This window comes from Manis pentadactyla, chromosome X, assembly GCF_030020395.1.
Source record: "Manis pentadactyla isolate mManPen7 chromosome X, mManPen7.hap1, whole genome shotgun sequence".
NCBI classification, from domain to species: Eukaryota; Metazoa; Chordata; class Mammalia; order Pholidota; family Manidae; genus Manis; species Manis pentadactyla.
Window position 1 is genome coordinate 146,652,785 of NC_080038.1, and position 21,762 is coordinate 146,674,546.

The 21,762-nt window shown below is 37.8% G+C and overlaps 1 protein-coding gene across 4 annotated transcripts in view; it reads right to left on the bottom strand.

Moving 5' to 3' along the window:
* Window positions 1–469: 469 nt before the first annotated feature.
* BRCC3 (BRCA1/BRCA2-containing complex subunit 3) overlaps window positions 470–21,762 on the bottom strand; it is a 62,822-nt gene continuing 41,529 nt past the window's right edge. For 3 of the 4 annotated variants that reach the window (XM_057495514.1, XM_057495516.1, XM_057495512.1), the window contains 4 exons: window positions 7,036–7,167; window positions 6,427–6,470; window positions 3,182–3,351; window positions 470–2,016 (listed from right to left, as the gene is read on the bottom strand). In XM_057495514.1, the coding sequence (XP_057351497.1) occupies window positions 3,200–3,351; window positions 6,427–6,470; window positions 7,036–7,167 (328 nt within the window). In that variant the 3' untranslated portion in view covers window positions 470–2,016; window positions 3,182–3,199. The other variant, XM_057495513.1, reaches the window with a different exon arrangement.

Consider the following 21,762-nt stretch of genomic DNA (forward strand, 5'->3'; position numbering starts at 1 on the left):
ATTTGGGCAGGAGTGGTTTGAATGGAGTGATGTGGGCAGAGGTCAGAATGCAATGAGTTGAATGAATAGGAGATGAGAAAACAGAGAAAGCAAATGTATAGGATTCTCACCACTGTTGGCTGTGACTGAAAATAGAGACTCTGCTGACCAGAAAGGGATACAGGGTTGTAGGCTGAATGTAATATTTTGTGTAAAGGTAAGCTGGATTGATACAAGTAGGAAAGTCATGATACATCTTGTTCAAATCACTGCTTCTTGTGATGCTTAAACTTAACTTTTAAAGACTAAACACTGAGCTAAAAGGAACTGATAGTCATCTACTCTAAACTTACAAATAAAAAAAATGAAGCCCAGAAAGGGAAAGGGATGTGTGCTCAAGGTTGCCTGTAAAAATATTCAAATCATTTTATTCCAATCAGATTTTCTTTGAAACACTCTTATCTCATAAATTAAGGATAATACCTCCTAGTTCCTTATTTAACACATGTAACTTTTTATTTTGAAATAATTATGGATTTACAGTAAGTTGCAAAAATAGTACAGTGAGTCCCACGTGTCCTTCACCCAGTTTCTTCTAGTGGTAAACTCTTAGAAACTGTGGCACAACTTCAAAACCAACATATTGACAATGGTACAATACTGTTAACTAGACTACAGACCTTGTATTCAGTTTCACCAGATTTTACATGCATTCATTTGTGGATGTAGGTCTATATAGTTTTAGCACAGATATAGATTCATGTAATCAACACCACAATCAAGATACAGAACCATTCCATTAGCACAAAGGAACTCCTTATGTTATCCCTTTATAGACACATATATTCCCATATCCCCTCCACTCCTTATCCCTGGCAATCTTTAATCTGTTCTTCATTTCTATGATTTGTCATTTGAAGAATGTTATATTAATGTAATCATACAGTATGACCTTTTGAGACTGGCTTTTTTAATTCATCATAATACCCTTGAGGTCCATCCAAGTTCTGTGTATCAAGTCTGTTCCTTTTTCACTGCAGAGTAGTATTCCATGGTAGGGATGGTTGGTTTAACCACTCACTCAATTGCAGGACATATGGGTCATTTCCACTTTCTGGCTATTACAAACAACCTGCTAAGAGCATTTGTATACAAGTTTTTGTGCCAACAAAGGTTTTCATTTCTCTGGGATAAATGTTCAGGGGTGCAACTGCTGGGTCATATCATATATGTATGCCTAGATTTATTAGAAATTTCCATACTCTTTTCCAGAGTGGCTATACCATTTTATATTCGTCAGAATGTATGACGTCCAGTTTGTATGCTCAACAGCATCTGGTGTTTTCACTATTTTTTTCTTCAGCCATTCTGATAAGTATGTTGTCATAATTCACTGTAGTTTTAACTTGCATTCCCTGATGATTGAAGAAGTTTAACATCTTTTCAAGTGCTTGCCATCCATATATCCTCTTTAATGAAATGGCTGTTCATGTCTTTTGCTCATTTTTTAATTGGACTGTTTTTGTTGTTGATTTTATATAGTCTAGACTGATCACATATATAGTTTGCAAATTATTCCTCTTAATAATTTCCTTATCTTAAATTTTTTGCAGAGCAAGAGTTTTTCATTTTGATGAAGTCCAGTATATCAACTATATCAACTTTTTCCTTTTAGGACTGTGCTTTTGGGGTGAAGGCCAAGAACTTGTTGCCTAGTCCAAGATCCTAATTTTTTCCCTAAAAGTTTTATAGTTTTAAATCTTACATCTAAGTCCATGATCCTTTTTGAGTTAGTTTTTAGTAAGATGTGCAGTTTAGGTCAAAGCTCACTTTTTGCCCATGGGTGTCCAATTGCAGCATCATTAGTTGAAAATGACTTGCTTTTGCACCTCTGTCAAAATCAGTTGGTCATATACTGTCTTGATTACTGTAGCTTTATGGTAAGTCTTGAAGTCAGATAATGTGAGTTCTCCAACTTCTTCTTCTTTAAAATTGATTTAGCTTAATTATTTTTACACCTGGATATTTTCATCTTTCCTATAGGGAAAGAAAAAAATAGAGAACTGTGGCTGTGGGAAATTAGGGAAAATACAGCATTTACATTCTGTATGCCCTAACGTGGTGGTTTTTCAAACTTTAGTATGCCTTAAAGTCAGCTGGGAAGTTCATGAAGATTTCTGGGTTCCACCCCCAAAGATGAAGTTTGACCTCCAAGTGATTCTGCTGCAGGTAGTTCTGGGCTACACTTTGAAATCTGAAAAAAAAAAATCTAGGGAGAAACAAGAAGATAAAAGAAAAACCAACCCTTTGTCACTGCTGCTGGGATTGGGGCTCTCTTTGTTTTCTTTCTTTCCACCTCCTCCAATTCCTACTTTAATTTCCATATACAATAGGCTTGACTTTTTTCTGAAGATAAACTTATCATTTGTGGTTACACTTGTTAAGAATAATACAACAGAACTTGCTAAAGCTGGATTTTTGTTACATCCTAAATCATAAATGTTTCTGGAAAAGCACATTTATATTGTAATGGAAGTTCTAGGTAAACAGGATCTGCTCAACAGAGATTTGCTTCAGAGTCAAATTTGCTAGAACTTATCTATTTAGTTAGAAAGGGCACCCACACAGATTCAGCTTTTGACAGGTAATCTCAAAATACATATCTTGGAGATCAAGAAGGAAAATATAAGACATGCCTCTCAATGAGGGCAAACGGTAGAGGTGAGGTGCTGATGGTCTTTACTTCCTTCCTCACTAACCCATGTGTACTTATTTGCTTTTTAAACATAAGCATCATAACTACAAAACTGAAACATGAAATATTCTTCTTCCTTTAGCTTATTCTACAGAGTAAATGTATCTGAAAATGAAAATAAAGTCTTCCAAGGTAAACAAAGGGAGAGAAAAACATTAAAAATATACTCCCTGGACATCACAGGATATCCTCGCCAATGAACCTTCCACAGCCTTTTTAAAAGACTTTCATACTCTACTTAATTACCTTGCAAATGTTCTTTGTAGGCCAGTTATAGGTAGGAGGTTCATTAAGCCTTAATGAAACTTTTATGAAGACATTATATATCTATTGCATGCATAAAATTCATCCACTAGGATTTAAGATCTGCTCCACTGTCTGCCTACATGAGATTTGTGAATTTTCAGACCATGTTTAATAACACAAATTGAAAAAAAATTTTTTTACCTCATTTTGTATCCTGCTTTATTCTAGAGAAGAAAGTTCTTGCATTAGCTCTTCCTTTTCTTGTTGCAACTCCTGCAAATGCTGTTGGTTTTGCTCCAGTCTGTCCTCCAACCACTGTAGGAGAGGCCCACTGACTGCAGACATCTGACTGCACAGATTCTTGGTAAACACTTTAATAGGAAAAACACAGATGAAATAACCCTCCACCACCAATAGCCTCCCAACCATGAGCACAGAAAGAAGTGGTCGGAGTAGGAAGTAGAAAACATGCAATAAGTAGGACTGGCGGATGATTTTGGATGGCCAGCCAGGGTAAAAACAGAGACACTGAGCCGAGAAGATACCTATTTGGAGACCATACTGAACATCCTTGGATCCATAAGCCAGAGGGAAGCCTGGCTTATCGCTATGCAGACAACAGAAGGATGACCAGTTCTTTTCTCACTTAGGCAGAAGGGCTTACGAGCCCCAGCAGGGTTCCTTTTCCAGCCCTCAGACTTTCCCACAGTATGAATGAACATGACCTCCTAGAAAGCTAGAACTCTGCCTTCTGCAAGTTAGTTTTCCAGAAGTCCAGTAGGAAAATTGCTTATTAGTTGTTACATAGCGAATAAATAAATACATTAATTCAACTCACCTGAAAGTACCTCTTTTAAAATGAGGAAAAACCAGAGATATGAAGAATAAGGGAGTTATCATCTTTCATGCTTTACTATGAATGCCTGGCTTCGTGGTGAGATGAACAATCTATGGCACTCTTTTTAAAACAAATTTTGCCTCATAATATGTGACTTACTGAAAATGACCGCTGTAATACTGGGGGGAGTATATCTTCCAAGATATTATTAATACATATGTGTGTATGTGCATCCATGTATCTGTATACTTTTGAATAAAAACTGTGCAATTTTCAATGTTATTTTTTCCCCCACATAACATCTTTCTGTGTCAATAAAGATCTAGTTTTCCTTAAGGGATGCACAATATTCATCAGAATGGATATGCCAACTTACTAAGTCTTCTATTGATGGACAGTTCAGTGGCATCCAGTTCTTTGCTATTATAAAGACTGTGATTAATATTATGTTAAATTTATTTTTGCACACTTGCCCTACAAATTTTTGAAAGACACATTCTTATAGGCAGAACTGCTAGATTCAAGTCCATGTATATTTTTAAACTGATTATCCAGTATTTTACAAATTGTACCAAATTATACCTCCAGAAACAGTATATGGGAGTGTTCACTTCCCCCACAGCCTCACCTAATTCTCTCTCAGTTTAATCTTTGCCAAAAGAAAGGTGAAAAACCAATAACTTTATCTTAATTCATACTTCTTTTAAAGACTACTGTAACAGTTTGATTTTTTTACAGGCATCTTTATGAAAGTCTTTAATTCTTATTTAGTCTATTCTTTTGTGAGTTCAGGGTTTCAGATTATACTTACTCTACCATCTCCTAGAGTTTGAAAACTATCCTCTTTATATTTTCCTCCTGTATTTTTTAAATTTCTAAAATGAGCTTTATAGGGGTATAATTTATAGACAATAAAATGATCCCATTTTAGGCATAGAGTTCAGTGAGTTTGGATGAATGTATACCCCTTTAACCACTGCTAGTCAAGATATAGACCATTTCCATCAGCCCAGAGGTCTCTCTGAGGTCCTTTTGCAGTCAGTGGCCCCAGGTGGCCGCTGATCTCCTTGCTGTCACCATGGAATAGTTTGTCTATTCTGGAATTCTATATAAGTGGAATGATAGAGTATGTACATTTTGTGGGATGCTTCTTTTGCTTGGCATAATGCTCTTGAGATTCATCCAGGTTGTTCATTTATTATACTTTGTTCTTATTGTTGTCCAGGTTTCCCAACACCATGTGTAAAAGACAGTCATTTCCCCATTGTACATTCTTGACTTTGTCAATATGTTAACTGACCATATTTGTGTGGGTTTATTTCTGGGTTCTCTACTCCGTTTCACTGATATATGGGTCTGTTCTTGTGCCAGTACCATATTGTTGTAATCACTCTAGCTTTGCAGTATAGCTTGAAATCAGGGAGCATGATAGCTCCAGCTTTGTTCTTCTCTCTCAAGATTGCTATGTCTATTTGGGGTATTTTGTGTTTCCACATGAATTTTAGGATTATTTGCTCTTCACTGAAAAATGCTATTGGTATTCAAATGGGGATCACATTGAATCTGTAAATTGCTTTGGGCAGCATGGACATATAATGGTTATTTTTAAATGATTGCCTGCTAATCCTTTCATCTTTGAAGGTTAAGACTGTCTCTTTTGTTCAGTACTGAACCCCAGTGCCTAGAACAGTGAGTGCCTGCTGAGAGTAGGCACACAGATGCTTCTTGAATGAATAAACTAACAAACAAATGAACTGTCCCAACACTATCTGGTGACTAATCCATCTTTTTTCATTGATTTGAAGTAACATCTTTCTTAAATATAAATTCTTATATATACATGGGCCTATTTCTGGGCCCTACTCAGTTCTACTGATTTATTTGTCCATTTCCGAGTTATTACCATTACTGTAGCTTTGCTTTAGATTATGGCTGCAACTTTTAACTATTTGTCATGTTTTACCTCCAGATAGAAATGATAGGACAGACAGACCAAGCCATCTCTCACCGTTTCCTCTCAAAGTAATTGCCTGTAACACTTGAAAGCAATTACTTAGAGAGGAAAAGGTGAGAGATGGCTTGGTCTGTCTGTCTTATCATTTCATGCCCTCCCTTTTATCTGTCTATGTATATGTCTATCTATCTATCTGTTTCTCCATCTCTTTCAGCTCTCACAACCACAGTCTGGTAGTAGTATGCTAGAGCTGGTTTAGACCAGTTCATAAGAGCCAACTGTTGAAATTTCAGAAACTTTATAAGCTGGTTGAGGCAGTTAGTTTGAAATCAGCAATGATAGAGGTATCACACCACTGAAACTGGAAAACACAACACAGGAGGGCCCTCCCTCCTTTCTGATAACTGGTTGTTGAACATGCACCCTATTGAGGACGTCTACCATGAAACTTGTTCCTGTCCTTCCTCCAGTCTTACTCTAAGTAGCATTATAGTAAAGGGTCCACAGGGTTCAGTAGAAAGATTGGTAAACCTCTTGGGAAAAGAAACTCAAGGATAACTTGTACTAATCACTTCAAGCACTTAAACTATGTTTGCTTCTGTTCTCTATTTCAGGAATCAGTGCCTATATTCAAGAAAAAAAAAACCTACTTACCTGAGCCATTATGGATCTTCGTTACTGAGTCCAGATGTGTAAGGCTAAAGGGATAAAATAGTTTAGCTTAGTAGCAAATTAGCAGTGAAGGGGAAACAAAATGGTCATGGACTAAATAACAACATGATAAACTATACCAGATCTTTGCCAACTAGGTCACATTAATATGTATAATTCTAATTCCTATTATTGTTAAATGTTTCATGATTTAGGGGATATGATTTTATTCAGAACTTTGAGATAAGCAAAGAGGTAATTCTGAAATTACTGTCTCTCATTAAAGCTGTCACAAGTACACAATTACTGCTAAAGACATGGTGCTTGGGAACAGTACTGCTAAGATGTTATAGCTTTTTTTTTAATAACCAAAAAAAGCATCTTTGCCCTTGAAGAATCCAAAGTGTAGCAGGAGAGAAACAAACATTAGAGAGATTGTTATCATATAGTATGAGACACATTATGACTAGAGGTTGTCAAAGCTTTCTCACAGAGAAGTGAAAGGAAAGGAGGCTAAAGAGTTGAGCTGCTAAAGATGAGGACAGAAGAGGATAAGAGAAGATGCACTAGGCCCTGAGAAGTGAAGAGGAGTGGAGCCAAGAGAGTCCCTACCTATGGATCCTCCTGTATGCATCCTGCTCCTCTTGGCACAGGATCTTGGGCAGCTCTACTGCTGACTCAAGGCACACTTTCCCAATGGTTATGTGAGGGACAATGTGGACTGGGATTTCAATTCTCTCATACCTGCAAGACAACCAGTTTGGGTCGGTTCTTTGTTTCCAGCTTTATCGAAGTGTGATTGACAAAATAGGAATTACATATATTTAAAGTGTACAAATTGATATTTTGATATATACACACACACATCATGAAATGATCACCACACTCAAGTTAATTAACATATCCATCACCTCACATGATTACCATTTTTTTCTTGCCGTAAGAACACATAAGACCTATGTTCTTAGCAAATTTCAAGTATATAATACTGCATTGTTAACTATAGTCTCAATGTTGTACGTTAGATCTCCAGAACTCAGTCATCTTCAAACTTTGTACACTTTCACCAACATATCTGCATTTTCTCTTCCACCACCCCTGCCACAGCAACCACTATACTCCTCTCTGCGCCTACGAATTTGATTATTTTTAGATTCCACATATAAGAGTATGCAGTATTTGCCCTTCTCTGTCTGCCTTATTTCACTTAGCATAACGGTCCCATGTTCTCCATGTTGTTGCAAATGGTATGTATATACATATAATACATATACACACACAGCACGCTTTCTTTATCCATTCATCCATTAACAGACATCTAGGTTGTTTTCATATCTTGGCTATTAGGCAAAATGCTGCAATGAACATGGGAGAGCAGATATCACTTTGAGATCAAGATTTCACTTCCTTTGGATATATACAAGTATATATAAGAAGTGGGTCAGTTTTTAATGCTGAGTTGTCATAATCAGAAGTTTTCTGCAGTTTTAATAGAAATTTAGGGATACAGCATGCTTCACAGATTAAACATTTCCATAATTCATTTAGTAGTCCAACAAACTGAGTTCATCTTGGGAGCAAATTGGAAGCACCCTGGCAGAGACAATATTCTCTAGTCTCATAGAAAATCTGAGGCCAATTCTGCAAATTTAACAGAAGCCTGTCCAGACAAGGGACACTTGCTCCTCAGATGAAAGCAGAGATCAGTGGAAATACATAGCCTTAAGCATTTATATTAATAAAAATAAAAGACCAAAAATATATTAATTAACTTCAAACTCCAAATGCTAAGATAAAGAACAACAAAATAACCAAAATAAAACATAAGGAAAGAAATAAAGAAGTAAAATTAATGAGGTCAGGAATAGAAAAAAACAGTCAAATTAATAAAAATGATTAATTGGGGAGAAAGTAATAAAATAGACACACCACTAGCTAACATAATTGGGGTGGGGAGAGAAAAAAAAGCACAAATATACAAAATATGACAAGGGGGAGATAGATAACTATTGAAATAGACCAGATTTAGAAAACTGTAAGAGGGAAAGATGGCGGCATGAGATCACATATAATATGAAAATATAATTAATACAACAAATTCTGAAAGAGCAACAGGAAAGAGGACTGTTCTAGACTGCATTCACCAGGAGAAAAGATCAGACCTCATGGAACAGAGTAACGTACCAAAGCTGTGGCCCGGTGGGACCCAAGTCCTTCCCCCACCTCAGCTCACCAGTGGGAGGAAGAGAAATGGAGTAGGGAGGGAGTGGAGGCCTGGAACTCATGAATACGTAACTCCGCAGATCTGCTCTGGGAGCACAAACCTACATTTCATGGTGCTTTCATGGTACTCTCATGATTAGGGGGTTGGAAAGCTAAGACAGGCACAATTCTTGGACAAACTGAGATTCCAGCTGCTTGAGGAAAACAGGGATCCATATCCTGCTGCTCTGGGACAAAAGAAAGGTGGGCAGTCTGAGAGACTTCCTAACAGGGAAGCTCTTAGCAAGAGGGCTGCTAAAGGGGCAAGGATTGCACAGAGCTTACTGCTTAGGAGAAAGGACAGGTAGACAAAATTGTCTGGGTGCACTCTGCCCAGCACGTTCAGAGCTTTCATGATTTCCAGGTGCCCCAGCTCCCTGGCTGGCTATGCAGCTCCAAGGACCCCCTCCATGATATGCAGCCTACTGCGCCTTTCTCCCAGCCAGCCCCACCTGGCTCGCACACCGGCAAACCCGACACTGCATTAGGACAGCCAGAGGGAAGATCTGTCTACAGCAACTACAAACACAAAGCATAGAGGCTTATACCTGTGTGCTCAGACCACTGGTTCAGGCAGTGGAGACAGGCATAGTGGCTGGGAAGCAGGAAACAGCTCTTTCCTCCCCCCAGGCACCAATACCGCTCCCCTGTGACCCCCGACATTGCTTCAGGGGCTGAGCAGCTCCAGAGAGTAGAGATTCTGGGCACTGGAGGGCGCCAAATACAAATATGAAATGTCAAAGGAACCTGGTTCAAAGTAAAATTATGAATATAACACCTGAGAGAGACTTCAAAGAAATCGACCTCATGAATCTTACTGAAAGGGGTTTCAAAATAAAAATCATTAACATGCTCATGGAGGTATGGAAAGATATTTAAGAACTCAGGAATGAATTCTGGTCAGAGATCCAGTTGTTGAAGAGCATGTATTGAAAGCAGATTAGATGTGGTGGAGGAGATGATAAATGAAATAGAAACTAGAGAAGAGGAATACAAAGAAGCTGAGGCACAGAGAGAAAAAAGAATCTAAGAATGAAAGAATATTGAGAGAACTGTGTGACCAATCCAAACGGAACAATATTCACATTATTGGGGTACCATAAGAAGAAGAGAGAGAAAAAGGGATAGAAAGTGTCTTTGAGGAGGTAATTGCTGAAAACTTCCCCAATCTGGGGAAGGAGATAGTCTCTCAGGCGATGGAGGTGCACAGATCTCCCAATGCAAGAGACCCAAGGAAGACAACACTAAGACATATAGTAATTAAAGTGGCCAAGATCAAGGATAAGGACAGACTATTAAAAGCAGCCAGAGAGAGAAATAAGATCACATACAAAGGAAAGCCCATCAGGCTATCATCACACTTCTCAGCAGAAACCTTACCGGCCAGAAGGGAGTGGCATGATGTATTTAATGCCATGAAGCAGAAGGGCCTCAAACCAAGATTACATTATCCGGCAAGATTATTATTTACATTTGAAGGAGGGATTAAACAATTTCCAGATGACCAAAGGCTGAGAGAATTTACCTCCCACAAACCAACTCTACAGTGTATTGTGAAGGGACTGCTAAAGATGAAAGTGTTCCTAAGGTTTAATAGCTGTCACCAGAGTTAATAAAACCAGAGTAAAGAAAGTAGAAAAGTCAATTACTAAGGAAATGCAAAATTAAATTAACTATCCCCAAAGTCAATCAAGAGATAGACAAACAGTACAGAATATGATACCTAATATATAAAGAATGGAGGAGGAAGAAAAAGGATGAGAAAAAGAAAGAACCTTTAGATTGTGTTTGTAATAGCATATTAAGTGAGTTAAGTTAGACTCTTAGATAGTAAGGAAGTTAACCTTGAACATTTGGTAACCACAAATCTAAACTTGGCAATGGAAATAAGTACGTACCTATTGATAATCACCCTAAATGTAAATGGACTGAATGCATCAATCAAAACACTCACATCAATACAGTCACTGAATGGATAAAAAAAAACAAGACCCATCTAGAACCTGCCTACAAGAGACTCGCTTTAAACCCAAAGACATACACAGACAAAAAGTGAAGGGATGGAAAAAGATATTTCATGCAACTAATAGGGAGAAAAAAGCAAGAGTTGCAGTACCTGTATCAGACAAAATAGACTTCAAAACAAAGAAAGTCACAAGTGACAAAGAAGGACATTACGTAATGATAAAAGGGTCAATCCAACAAGAAGATAGAACCATTATAAATATCTATGTGCCCAACACAGGAGCACCTACATATGTGAAGCAAATACTAACAGAATTAAAAGGGGACACAGAATGCAATGCATTCATTCTAGGAGACTTCAATACTGCACTCACTCTGAAGGACAGATCAACCAGACAGAAAATCAGTAAGGAGACAGAGGCACTGAACAACATATTAGAACAGATGGACCTAATAGACATCTACAGAATTCTACACCCCAAAGCAACAGAATACACATTCTTCTCAAGAGCACATGGAACATTTTCAAGAACAGATCATATACTAGGCCACAAAAAGAGCTTGGGTAAATTCAAAAAGACTGAAATGGTACCAACCAGTTTCTCAGAACACAAAGGTATGAAACTAGAAATAAATTACGCAAAGAAAATGAAAAATCCCACAAAAACACGGAGGCTTCATAACATGCTCCTAAATAACCAATGGATCAATTACCAAATAAAAACTGAGATCAAGTAATATATGGAGACAGATGACAGCAATAATTCAACACCGCAAAAATCTGTGGGACGCAGTGAAGGTCGCACTAAGAGGAAAGTATATTGCAATACAGGCCTACCTCAGGAAAGAAGAACATTCCCATATGAGCAGTCTAAACTCACAATTCACGAAACTAGAAAAAGAACAAATGACGCCCAAAGTCAGTAGGAGGATATACATAATAAAGATTAGAGCAGAAATAAATGAAATCAAGAAAAATAAAACAATAGAAAGAATCAATGAAAGCAAGAGTTGGTACTTTGAGAAAATAAACAAAAAATATAAACCCCTACCCAGACATACCAAGGAAAAAAGAGAGTCGACTCACATAAACAGAATCAGACATGAGAAAGGAAAAATCACTACAGACACCACAGAAATACCAAGAATTATTAGAGAATACTATGAAAAATTACATGCAAACTGGATAACCTAGAAGAAGTTGAGAACTTTCCAGGAAAATACAACTTTTCAAGGCTGACCCAAAAAGAAAAAGAAAATCTGAACAGACCGATTACCAGCAATGAAATTGAACTGGTAATCAAAAACATACCTAAGATCAAAATCTCTGGACCAGATGGCTTCACTGCTGAACTTCATCCAACATTTAGTGAAGACATAATACCCATCCTCTTTAAGTTTTCCAAAGAGTAGAAGAAGATGGAATACTTCCAAACTCATTCTATGAGGCCAGCATCACTCTAATACCAAAACCAGGCAAAGACACCACAAAAAAAGAAAATTACAGACCAATATCCCTGATGAACATGGATGCAAAAATATTCAATAAAATATTAGCAAACAGAATTCAAAAATACATAAAAAATCAAAAAATCATCCATCATGATTAAGTACGATTTACTCTAGGGATGCAAGGATGGTACAATATTCGAAAATCCATCAACATCATCCACCACATCAACAAAAAGACAAAAACCACATAATCATCTCCACAGATGCTGAAAAAGCATTCGATAAAATTCAACATCCATTCATGATAAAAACTCTCAACAAAATGGGTATAGAGGGCAAGTACCTCAACATAATAAAGGCCATATATGATAAACCCACAGCCAACATCATACTGAACAGCGAGAAGCCGAAAGCTTTTCCTCTGAGATCGGGAGCAAGACAGGGATGCCCACTATCCCCACTGTTATTCAACATAGTACTGGAGGCCCTAGCCATGGCAATTAGACAAAACAAAGAAATACAAGGAATCCAGATTGGTAAAGAAGAAGTTAAACTGTCACTATTTGCAAATGACATGATATTATACATAAAAAACCCTAAAGACTCCACTCCAAATCTACTAGAGCTAATATCGGAATTCAGCAAAGTTGCAGGATACATAATAAACACACAGAAATCTGTAGCTTTCCTATACACTAACAATAACTAATAGAAAGAGAAATTAGGAAGACAATTCCATTCACAATAGCATCAAAAAGAATAAAATACCTAGGAATAAACCTAACCAAGGAAGTGAAAGACCTATACCCTGAAAATTATAAGACACTCTTAAGAGAAATTAATTGTCACTAACAAATGGAAACTCATCCCATGCTCCTGGCTAGGAAGAATTAATATCGTCAAAATGGCCATCCTGCCCAAAGCAATATACAGATTCGATGCAATCCCTATCAAACTACGAACAGCATTCTTCAATGAACTGGAACAAATAGTTCAAAAATTCATATGGAAACACCAAAGACCCTGAATAGTTAAAGCAATCCTGAGAAGGAAGAATAAAATCAGGGGGATCTCACTCCCCAATTTAAAGCTCTACTACAAAGCTACAGTAATCAAGACAATTTGGTACTGGCACAAAAACAGAGCCACAGAACAATGGAACAGAATATAGACTCCAAACATTAACCCAAACATATATGGTCAACTAATATACTATAAAGGGGCCCATGGACATACAATGGGGAAATGACAGTCTCTTCAACAGATGGTGCTGGCAAAACTGGACAGCTACATGTAAGAGAATGAAACTGGATCACTGTCTAACCACATACACAAAAGTAAATTCGAAATGGATCAAAGACTTGAATGTAAGTCATGAAAACATAAAACTCTTAGAAAAAAACATAGGCAAAAATCTCTTAGACATAAACATGAGTGACCTCTTCTTGAACATATCTCCCCGGGCAAGGGAAACAAATGCAAAAATGAACAAATGGGACTATATCAAGCTGAAAAGCTTCTGTACAGCAAAGGACACCATCAATAGAACAAAAAGGTATCCTACAGTATGGAAGAATATATTTGTAAATGACAGATCCGATAAAGGCTTGACATCCAAAATATATAAAGAGCTCACGCTCCTCAACAAACAAAAAGCAAATAATCCAATTTAAAAATGGGCAGAGGAGCTGAACAGACAGTTCTCTAAAGAAGAAATTCAGATGGCCAACAGACGCATGAAAAGATGCTCCACATTGCTTGTCATCAGAGACATGCAAATTAAAACCACAATGAGATATCATCTTACACCAGTAAGGATGGCTACCATCCAAAAGACAAACAACAACAAATGTTGGCGAGGTTGTGGAGAAAGGGGAAACCTCCTACACTGCTGGTGGGAATGTAAATTAGTTCAACCATTGTGGAGAGCAATATGGAGGTTCCTCAAAATGCTCAAAATAGAAATACCATTTGACCCAGGAATTCCACTTCTAGGAATTTACCCCAAGAATGCAGCACTCCAGTTTGAAAAAGACAAAGGCACCCCTATGTTTATCGCTGCACTATTTACAATAGCCAACATATGGAAGCAACCTAAATGTCCATCAGTAGATGAATGGATAAAGAAGATGTGGTACATATACACAATGGAATATTACTCAGCCATAAGAAACAAATCCTACCATTCGCAACAACATGGATGGAGCTAGAGGGTATTATGCTCAGTGAAATAAGCCAGGTGGAGAAAGACAAGTACCAAATGATTTCACTCATATGTGGAGTATAAGAACAAAAGAAAACTGAAGGAACAAAACAGCAGCAGAAGCACAGAACCCAAGAATGGACTAATAGTTACCAAAGGGAAAGGGACTGGGGAGGACGGGAGCGGAGGGATAAGGGCGGGAAAAAAAGAAAGGGGGCATTATGATTACCATGTATAGTGTTGGGGGGGGCACGGGGAGGGCTGTGCAACACAGAGAAGACAAGTAGTGATTTTACAGCATCTTACTATGTTGATGGACAGTGACTGTGAACTTGGTGACAAGCAGTGATTTTACAGCATCTTACTATGTTGATGGACAGTGACTGTGAACGGGGATGTGGGGGGGACTTGGTGAAGGGGGGAGCCTAGTAAACATAATGTGCTTCATGTAATTGTAGATTAATGATACCAAAATAAAATTAGAAAATATAAATTAAAAAAATAAAACATTGGTGATTTGGAAGTGTAAAAAAAAAAAAAACGCTAAAGAATCTACTCCAAAACTACTAGATCTAATATCTGAATTCAGCAAAGTTGCAGGATACAAAATTAATACACAGAAATCTGTGGCATTCCTATACACTAACAATGAACTAGCAGAGAGAGAAATCAGGTAAACAATTCCATTCACAGTTGTATCAAAAAGAATAAAATACCTAGGAATAAACGTAACCAAGAAGTGAAAGACCTATACTCTGAAAACTATAAGACACTCATGAGAGAAATTAAAGAAGATACCAATAAATGGAAACACATCCTGTGCTCAAGTATAGGAAGAATTAATATTGTCAAAATGGCCATCTTGCCTAAAGCAATCTATAGATTCAATGCAATCCCTATCAAAATATCAACAGCATTCTTCAATGAACTAGAGAAAATCGTTCTAAAATTCATATGGAACCACAAAATACCCCGAATAGCCAAAGCAATCATGAGAAGGAAGAATAAAGCTAGGGGGATTATTCTCCCCAACTTCAATCCCCACTACAAAGCCACAGTAATCAAGACAATTTGGTACTGGCACAAGAATGGACCCATAGACCAATGGAACAGACTATAGAGCCCAGATATAAACCCAAGCATATATGGTCAATTAATATACGAAAAAGGAGCCATGGACATACAATGGGGAAATGAATGCCTCTTCAACAGCTGGTGTTGGCAAAACTGGACAGCTACATGCAAGAGAATGAAAGTGGATTATTTTTCAACCTTATACACAAAAGTAAACTCGAAATGGATCAAAGACATGAATGTGAGTCATGAAACCATAAAACTCTTAGAAGACAACATAGGCAAAAATCTCCCAAATATAAGCATGAGCAACTTCTTCCTGAACGCATCTCCTTGAGGAAGGGAAACAAAAGCAAAAATGAACTAATGGGACTACGTCAAACTACAAAGAGTGTTATACTCCACATATGAGTGAAATCATTTGGTACTTGTCTTTCTCCACCTACATACAAACTTTCTGTATGGCAAAGAACACCATCAACAGAACAAAAAGACATCCTACAGTATGGGAGAATATATTTGTAAATGACATATCCAACAAGGGGTTTATATCCAAAATATATAAAGAACTTAACACGCCTCAACACCCAAAAAGGAAATAACCTGATTAAAAATTGGGCAGAAGCAGAGGATATGAAGAGAGAATTCTCCAAAGAAGAAATTCAGATGGCCAACAGACACATGAAAAGATGCTCCACATCACTAGTCATCAGGGAAATGCAAATTAAAACCACAATGAAGTATCACCTCACACTAGTAAGGATAGCCAGTGTCGAAAAGACTAAGAACAACAAATGCTGGCGGGGATGTTGAGAAAGAGGAACTCTTCTACACTGCTGGTGGGAATGTAAGCTAGTTCAACCATTGTAGAAAGCTATATGGAGGTTCCTCAAAAAACTAAAAATAGAAATACCATTTGACCCGGGAATCCCACTCCTTGGAATTTATCCAAAGAATACAACTTCTGAGATTCAAAAAGACATATGTACCCCTATGTTTATCGCAGCACTTTTTACAATAGCCAAGATAATGGAGGCAACCTAAGTGTCCATCAGTAGATGAATGGATAAAGAAGATATGGTACATATACACAATGGAAAAGAAAGAAACAAATCCTGCCATTTGTAACAACATGGATGGAGCTTGAGGATATTATGCTCAGTGAAATAAGCCAGGTGGAGAAAGACAAGTGCTAAATAGTTTTCCCTCATTTGTGGAGTATAACAACGAAGCAAAACTGAAGGAACAAAATAGCAGCAGACTCACAGACTCCAAGAAGGAACTAGTGGTTACGAAAGGGGAGGGGTGGGGGAGGGCGGGTGGGGAGGGAGGGAGACGGGGTTTGAGGGGTATTATGTTTAGTACACATGGTGTGAGGGTTCACGGGGAAAACAGCGTAGCACAGAGAAGGCAAATAGTGAATCTGTGGCATCTTACTACACTGATAGACTGACTGCAGTGGGGTGTGGGGGGGACTTGATAATATGGGTAAATGTAGAAACCAAATTGTTTTTTCATGTGAAACCTTCATAAGAGTGTATATCAATAATATCTTAATAAAAAAATAAAAAAATAGAAAAAGAAAACCTTAAGAGACTATCTAACAGACCTCTATGCAAATAAATTTGAAAATGAGACAAAATAGGTAATTTCTCAGGAAAATACAGATGACCAAAACGTACCCCATTAGGAAAGAAACAGATAAGTTCTCATAGCCGAAACAGACAGACACACCAAGGAATTATCCCCCCAAAATATAAAATGCCATGTTGCTTTCTCAGGGGAATACTAAAGAAAATAAACTGTTCCTAGCACTACATACATTCTATGAGATCCCCAAAAATAAAAGAAAATGCCAACCAATTCTTATGAAGCAAGTATAATATGGATACCTAAACCTGATAAAAACAGTACAAAAAAAATCCAAAAAGATATTACTTAAGATTAATGATGCAAAAGAGCTCAATAAAATATTAGCAAACTTAGCCCAATACCACATTAAGAAAACCTAGTAGGCTATTTTTCCAGGAAGGCAAACTTGGTCCAATAGCTGAAAATCTATTATTATGTCATAATATATCTGAAGAAAATCTTAATTGCCTCCAAAGACACTGAAAATCTTCACAAGATTCAAAACTCATTCCTGACTAAAATACAGAATGCAAGAGGAAAGCAGGAATTTATGGATACTTTCTTAATATGAAAACATATATAAACTTTAGAACTGAATACATTCTTACTTAGTGACTGAAATACTACTGGAATTTCACAAGGATCAGAAACAAAGCAAGACTGCCTACTATTTCCACTACTATTACAATGAAGTAAAGGAGATATTAGGCAATGCAGTTACACGAAGAAAACAGCTAGAAGCACAGGAATTAGAGAAGTAAAACTATATTTACAGAAGAGATATGATATTTATCTGGAAAGCTCTAGAAAATCAAAGGTAAAATTAACTCAAAGAATTCAGTAAAGTAAAAAGTTACATGCAGAAATAATAACCTCCAAATATACAAACAATTAAAAGAGTCACAATGGAAAAAACACAACCATTCAAAATGCAAAAAAGAATCTCAAGTGCAGCAAAGTTTGAGAGCCACTGTGTTGGAACACACACCTCCTTCCTATCTTGGGCCCTCTGACAAGGTGTTTCCTCTACCTGGAGTTTTCTCCATTTTTACTTGGCTAACTTTTACTCATCCCTCAGAAACTAACTTAAGAATTCTTTCATCAAATAACATGATTTCACTTATACGTGGAAACTAAAAAACAAAAGGACTAAATAAAAATGGAACAAAACCAAACTCAAATACAGAGAACAGACAAAATGGTGGTTGCAGGGGCAGGATATGGGTGGAATGGACAAGGGGAGTCAAGAGGTACAAACTCCCAGTTATAAAATAAATAAGTCATGGGGATATAATGTACAGCATGGGAACTATAGTCAGTAGTAATGAATTGCATATATGAGAGTTGCTAAGAGTAAATCTTGAAATTTCTCATAAGAAATATTTTGTGGGGGATTAAAGATGGTGGTGTGAGAGGTGAGACAGAGACCTCCTCCTAAAACCACATGTAACATGATAATATAATTAATACAACTAATCCTGAAAGAGCAACAGGAAATAAGGCTACACCAGACTTCATACACCTGGAGAAAAGAACAGACCTCATGGAACACGGTAATGTAACAAAGTCGTGACCCAGCAGGACCCAAGCCTTTCCCCAACCCAGCTCACCGGTGGGAGGAGGAGAACGGAGAGTGGAGGGAGTAGACACCTGGGACTGCTGAACACCTAATCCTGGAGATCTGCTCTGGGAGCACAAACCTACATTGCATGGTGCTCTCGTGATTAGTGGGGTTGGAAAGCTGAGACAGGCGGAATACCTGGAGAGACAGAGATTCCAGTTGCTTGTGGAAAACAGAGATTCATATTTGGCTGATCTGGGCGAGCCCTAAAAGTGAGAGGGCTGCTAAAGGGGTAAGGATTGCACAGAGCTTACTGCTCAGGAGAAAGGACAGGTAAACAAAATTGTCTGGGTGCACGCTTCCCAGCAGACTGGGAGCTTTCACGATCTTCAGGCGCTCCATCCCTCTGGCTAGCTACTCAGCTCCAAGGAACCCCTCCGTGATACGCAGCCTGCTGCATCTTCCTCCCAGCCAGCCCCACCTGGCTTGCAAACCGGCAGTCTCTGCCATGGTGTCAGGCCAGCCAGAAGGAAGCCCCGCCTACAGCAGCTACAGACACAAAGCATAGAGGCTTACACCTGTGTGTTTGGCCCACTGGTTCTGGCAGTGGAGACAGGCATAGCAGCCAGGAAGCAGGAAAAAGCTCTTGCCTCCCCCCAGGCACCAGCACCACTCCCCTGTGACCCCCGACAACACTCCAGGGGCCCAGCAGCTCCAGAGAGTAGAGCTTCTGGGCACTAGAGGTCGCCACATACAAATATGAAACGTCAAAGGAACGAGGTTCAAATCAAAATCTCAACACCACCAGAAAAAGACTTGAGTGAGAAAAAAACTAATCAATCTTCCAAAAAGAGATTTCAAAATAAAAATCACAAACATGCTCCTGGAGGTACAAAAAAATATTGAAGAACTCAGGAATGAATTTAGGACAGATATCCAATCGTTGAGAAATGCAATGAAGTGTTTTAAAAGCAGATTAAATACAGTGGAGGAGACAATAAATGAAACAGAAATTAGAAAAGAGGAATACAAAAAAGCCGTAGCACAGAGAGAAGAAAGGATCTTTAGGAATGAAAGAATACTGAGAGGACTGTGTGACCAATCCAAACGGAAGAATATTCGTATTATAGGGGTACCAGAAGAGGAAGGGAGAGAAAAGGGGAAAGTGTTATTGAGGAGGTAATTGCTGAAAACTTCCCCAATCTGAGGGAGGAAAAAGTCTCTCAGGCCATGGAGGTACACAGATCTCCCAACACAAGGGACCCAAGGATGACAACACCAAGGTATATAATAATTAAAATGGCAAAGATCAAGGATAAGGACAGACTATTAAACGCAGCTAGAGAGAGAAATAAGATCACATACAAAGGAAAATCCATCAGGCTATCATCACACTTCTCAGCAGAAACCTTACAGGCCAGAAGGGAGCGGCATGATGTATTTAATGTAATGAAGCAGAAGGGCCTCGAACCAAGATTATTTTATCTGGCAAGATTATCATTTAAATTTGAAGATGGGATTAAACAATTTCCAGATGAGCAAAAGCTGAGAGAATTTACCTCCCACAAACCATCTCTACAGTATATTTTGAAGGGACTGTGATAGACAGAAGTGTTCCTAACGTTTAATAGCTGTCACCAGAGGTAATAAAATCACAGTAAAGAAAGTAGAACAGTTCATTACTAAGCAAATGTAAAATTAAATGAACTATCCCGAAAGTCAATGAAGGGCTACACAAAGAGTACAGAATATGATATCTAATATATAAAGAATGGAGGAAGAAGAAGAGGAGGGAATAAAAACCCTTAGATTGTGTTTGTAAATAGCATACTAACTGAGTTAAGTTAAACTCTTAGATAGTAAGGAAGTTACCCTTGAACCTCTGGTAACCACGAATGTAAAGCCTGCAATGGTAATAAGTATATACCTATCGATAATCACCCTAAATGTGAATGGACTGAATGTACCAATCAAAAGACATAGAGTCAATAAATGGATAAACAAACAAGATCTGTCTATATGCTGCCTGCTAGCGACTCACTTTAAACCCAAAGACATACACAGGCTAAAAGTGAAGGGATGGAAAAAGATATTTCATGCAACTAATAGGGAGAAAAAAGCAGTTGTTGCAGCACTTGCACCAGACAAAAGAGACTTTCAAACAAAGAAAGTCACAAGAGACAAAGATGCACATTACATAATGATAAAGGGGTCAAGCCAACAAGAGGATATAATCATTATAAATATGTATGCACCCAACATAGAAGCAGCTACACATGTGAAAAAAATACTATGGAACACTTTCAAGAACAGATCACATACTAGATCACAAAAAGAGCCTAAGTAAACTCAAAAAGATTGAAATGGTACCAACCAGTTTCCCAGACCAAGGTATGAAATGAGAACTAAATTACACAAAGAAAATTAAAAATCCTACAAACACATGGAGGATTAACAACATGCTCCAAAATAACAAATGGATCAATGACAGAGATCAAGCAATATATGGAGACAGATGACAGCAATAATTCAAGACCACAAAATCTGCGGGATGCAGCGAAGGCCGTGCTAAGAGGGAAGTATATTGCAATACAGGGCTACCTCAGGAAACAAGAACAATCCCATATGAACAGTCTAAACTCAAAATTAATGAAACTAGAAAAAGAACAACAAATGAGGCCCAAAGTCAGTAGAAGGAGGGATATAATAAAGATTAGAGCAGAAATAAATAAAATCGAGAAGAATAAAACAATAGAAAGAATCAGTGAAAGCAGGAGCTGGTTCTTTGAGAAAATAAACAAAATAGATAAACCTGTAGCCAGACTTATCAAGAAAAAAAGAGAGTCTACACACAAAAACAGAATTAGAAATGAGAAAGAAAAAATCACTACAGACACCACAGAAATACAAAGAATTATGAGAGAATACTATATAACCTTCACTAGCTGACGCAGAAAGAAACAGAAAATTTGAACAGACCAATTACCAGCAAAACAACTGAATTGCTAATCAAAATACTACCTAAGAACAAAACCGTTGACCAGATGGCTTCACCCCTGAATTTTATCAAACATTTAGTGAAGACATAATACCCATCCTCCTTAAAGTTTTCCAAAGAGTAGATGAGGAAGGAATACTTCCAAAATCATTCTATGAGGCCAGCATCACCCTAATACCAAAACCAGGCAAA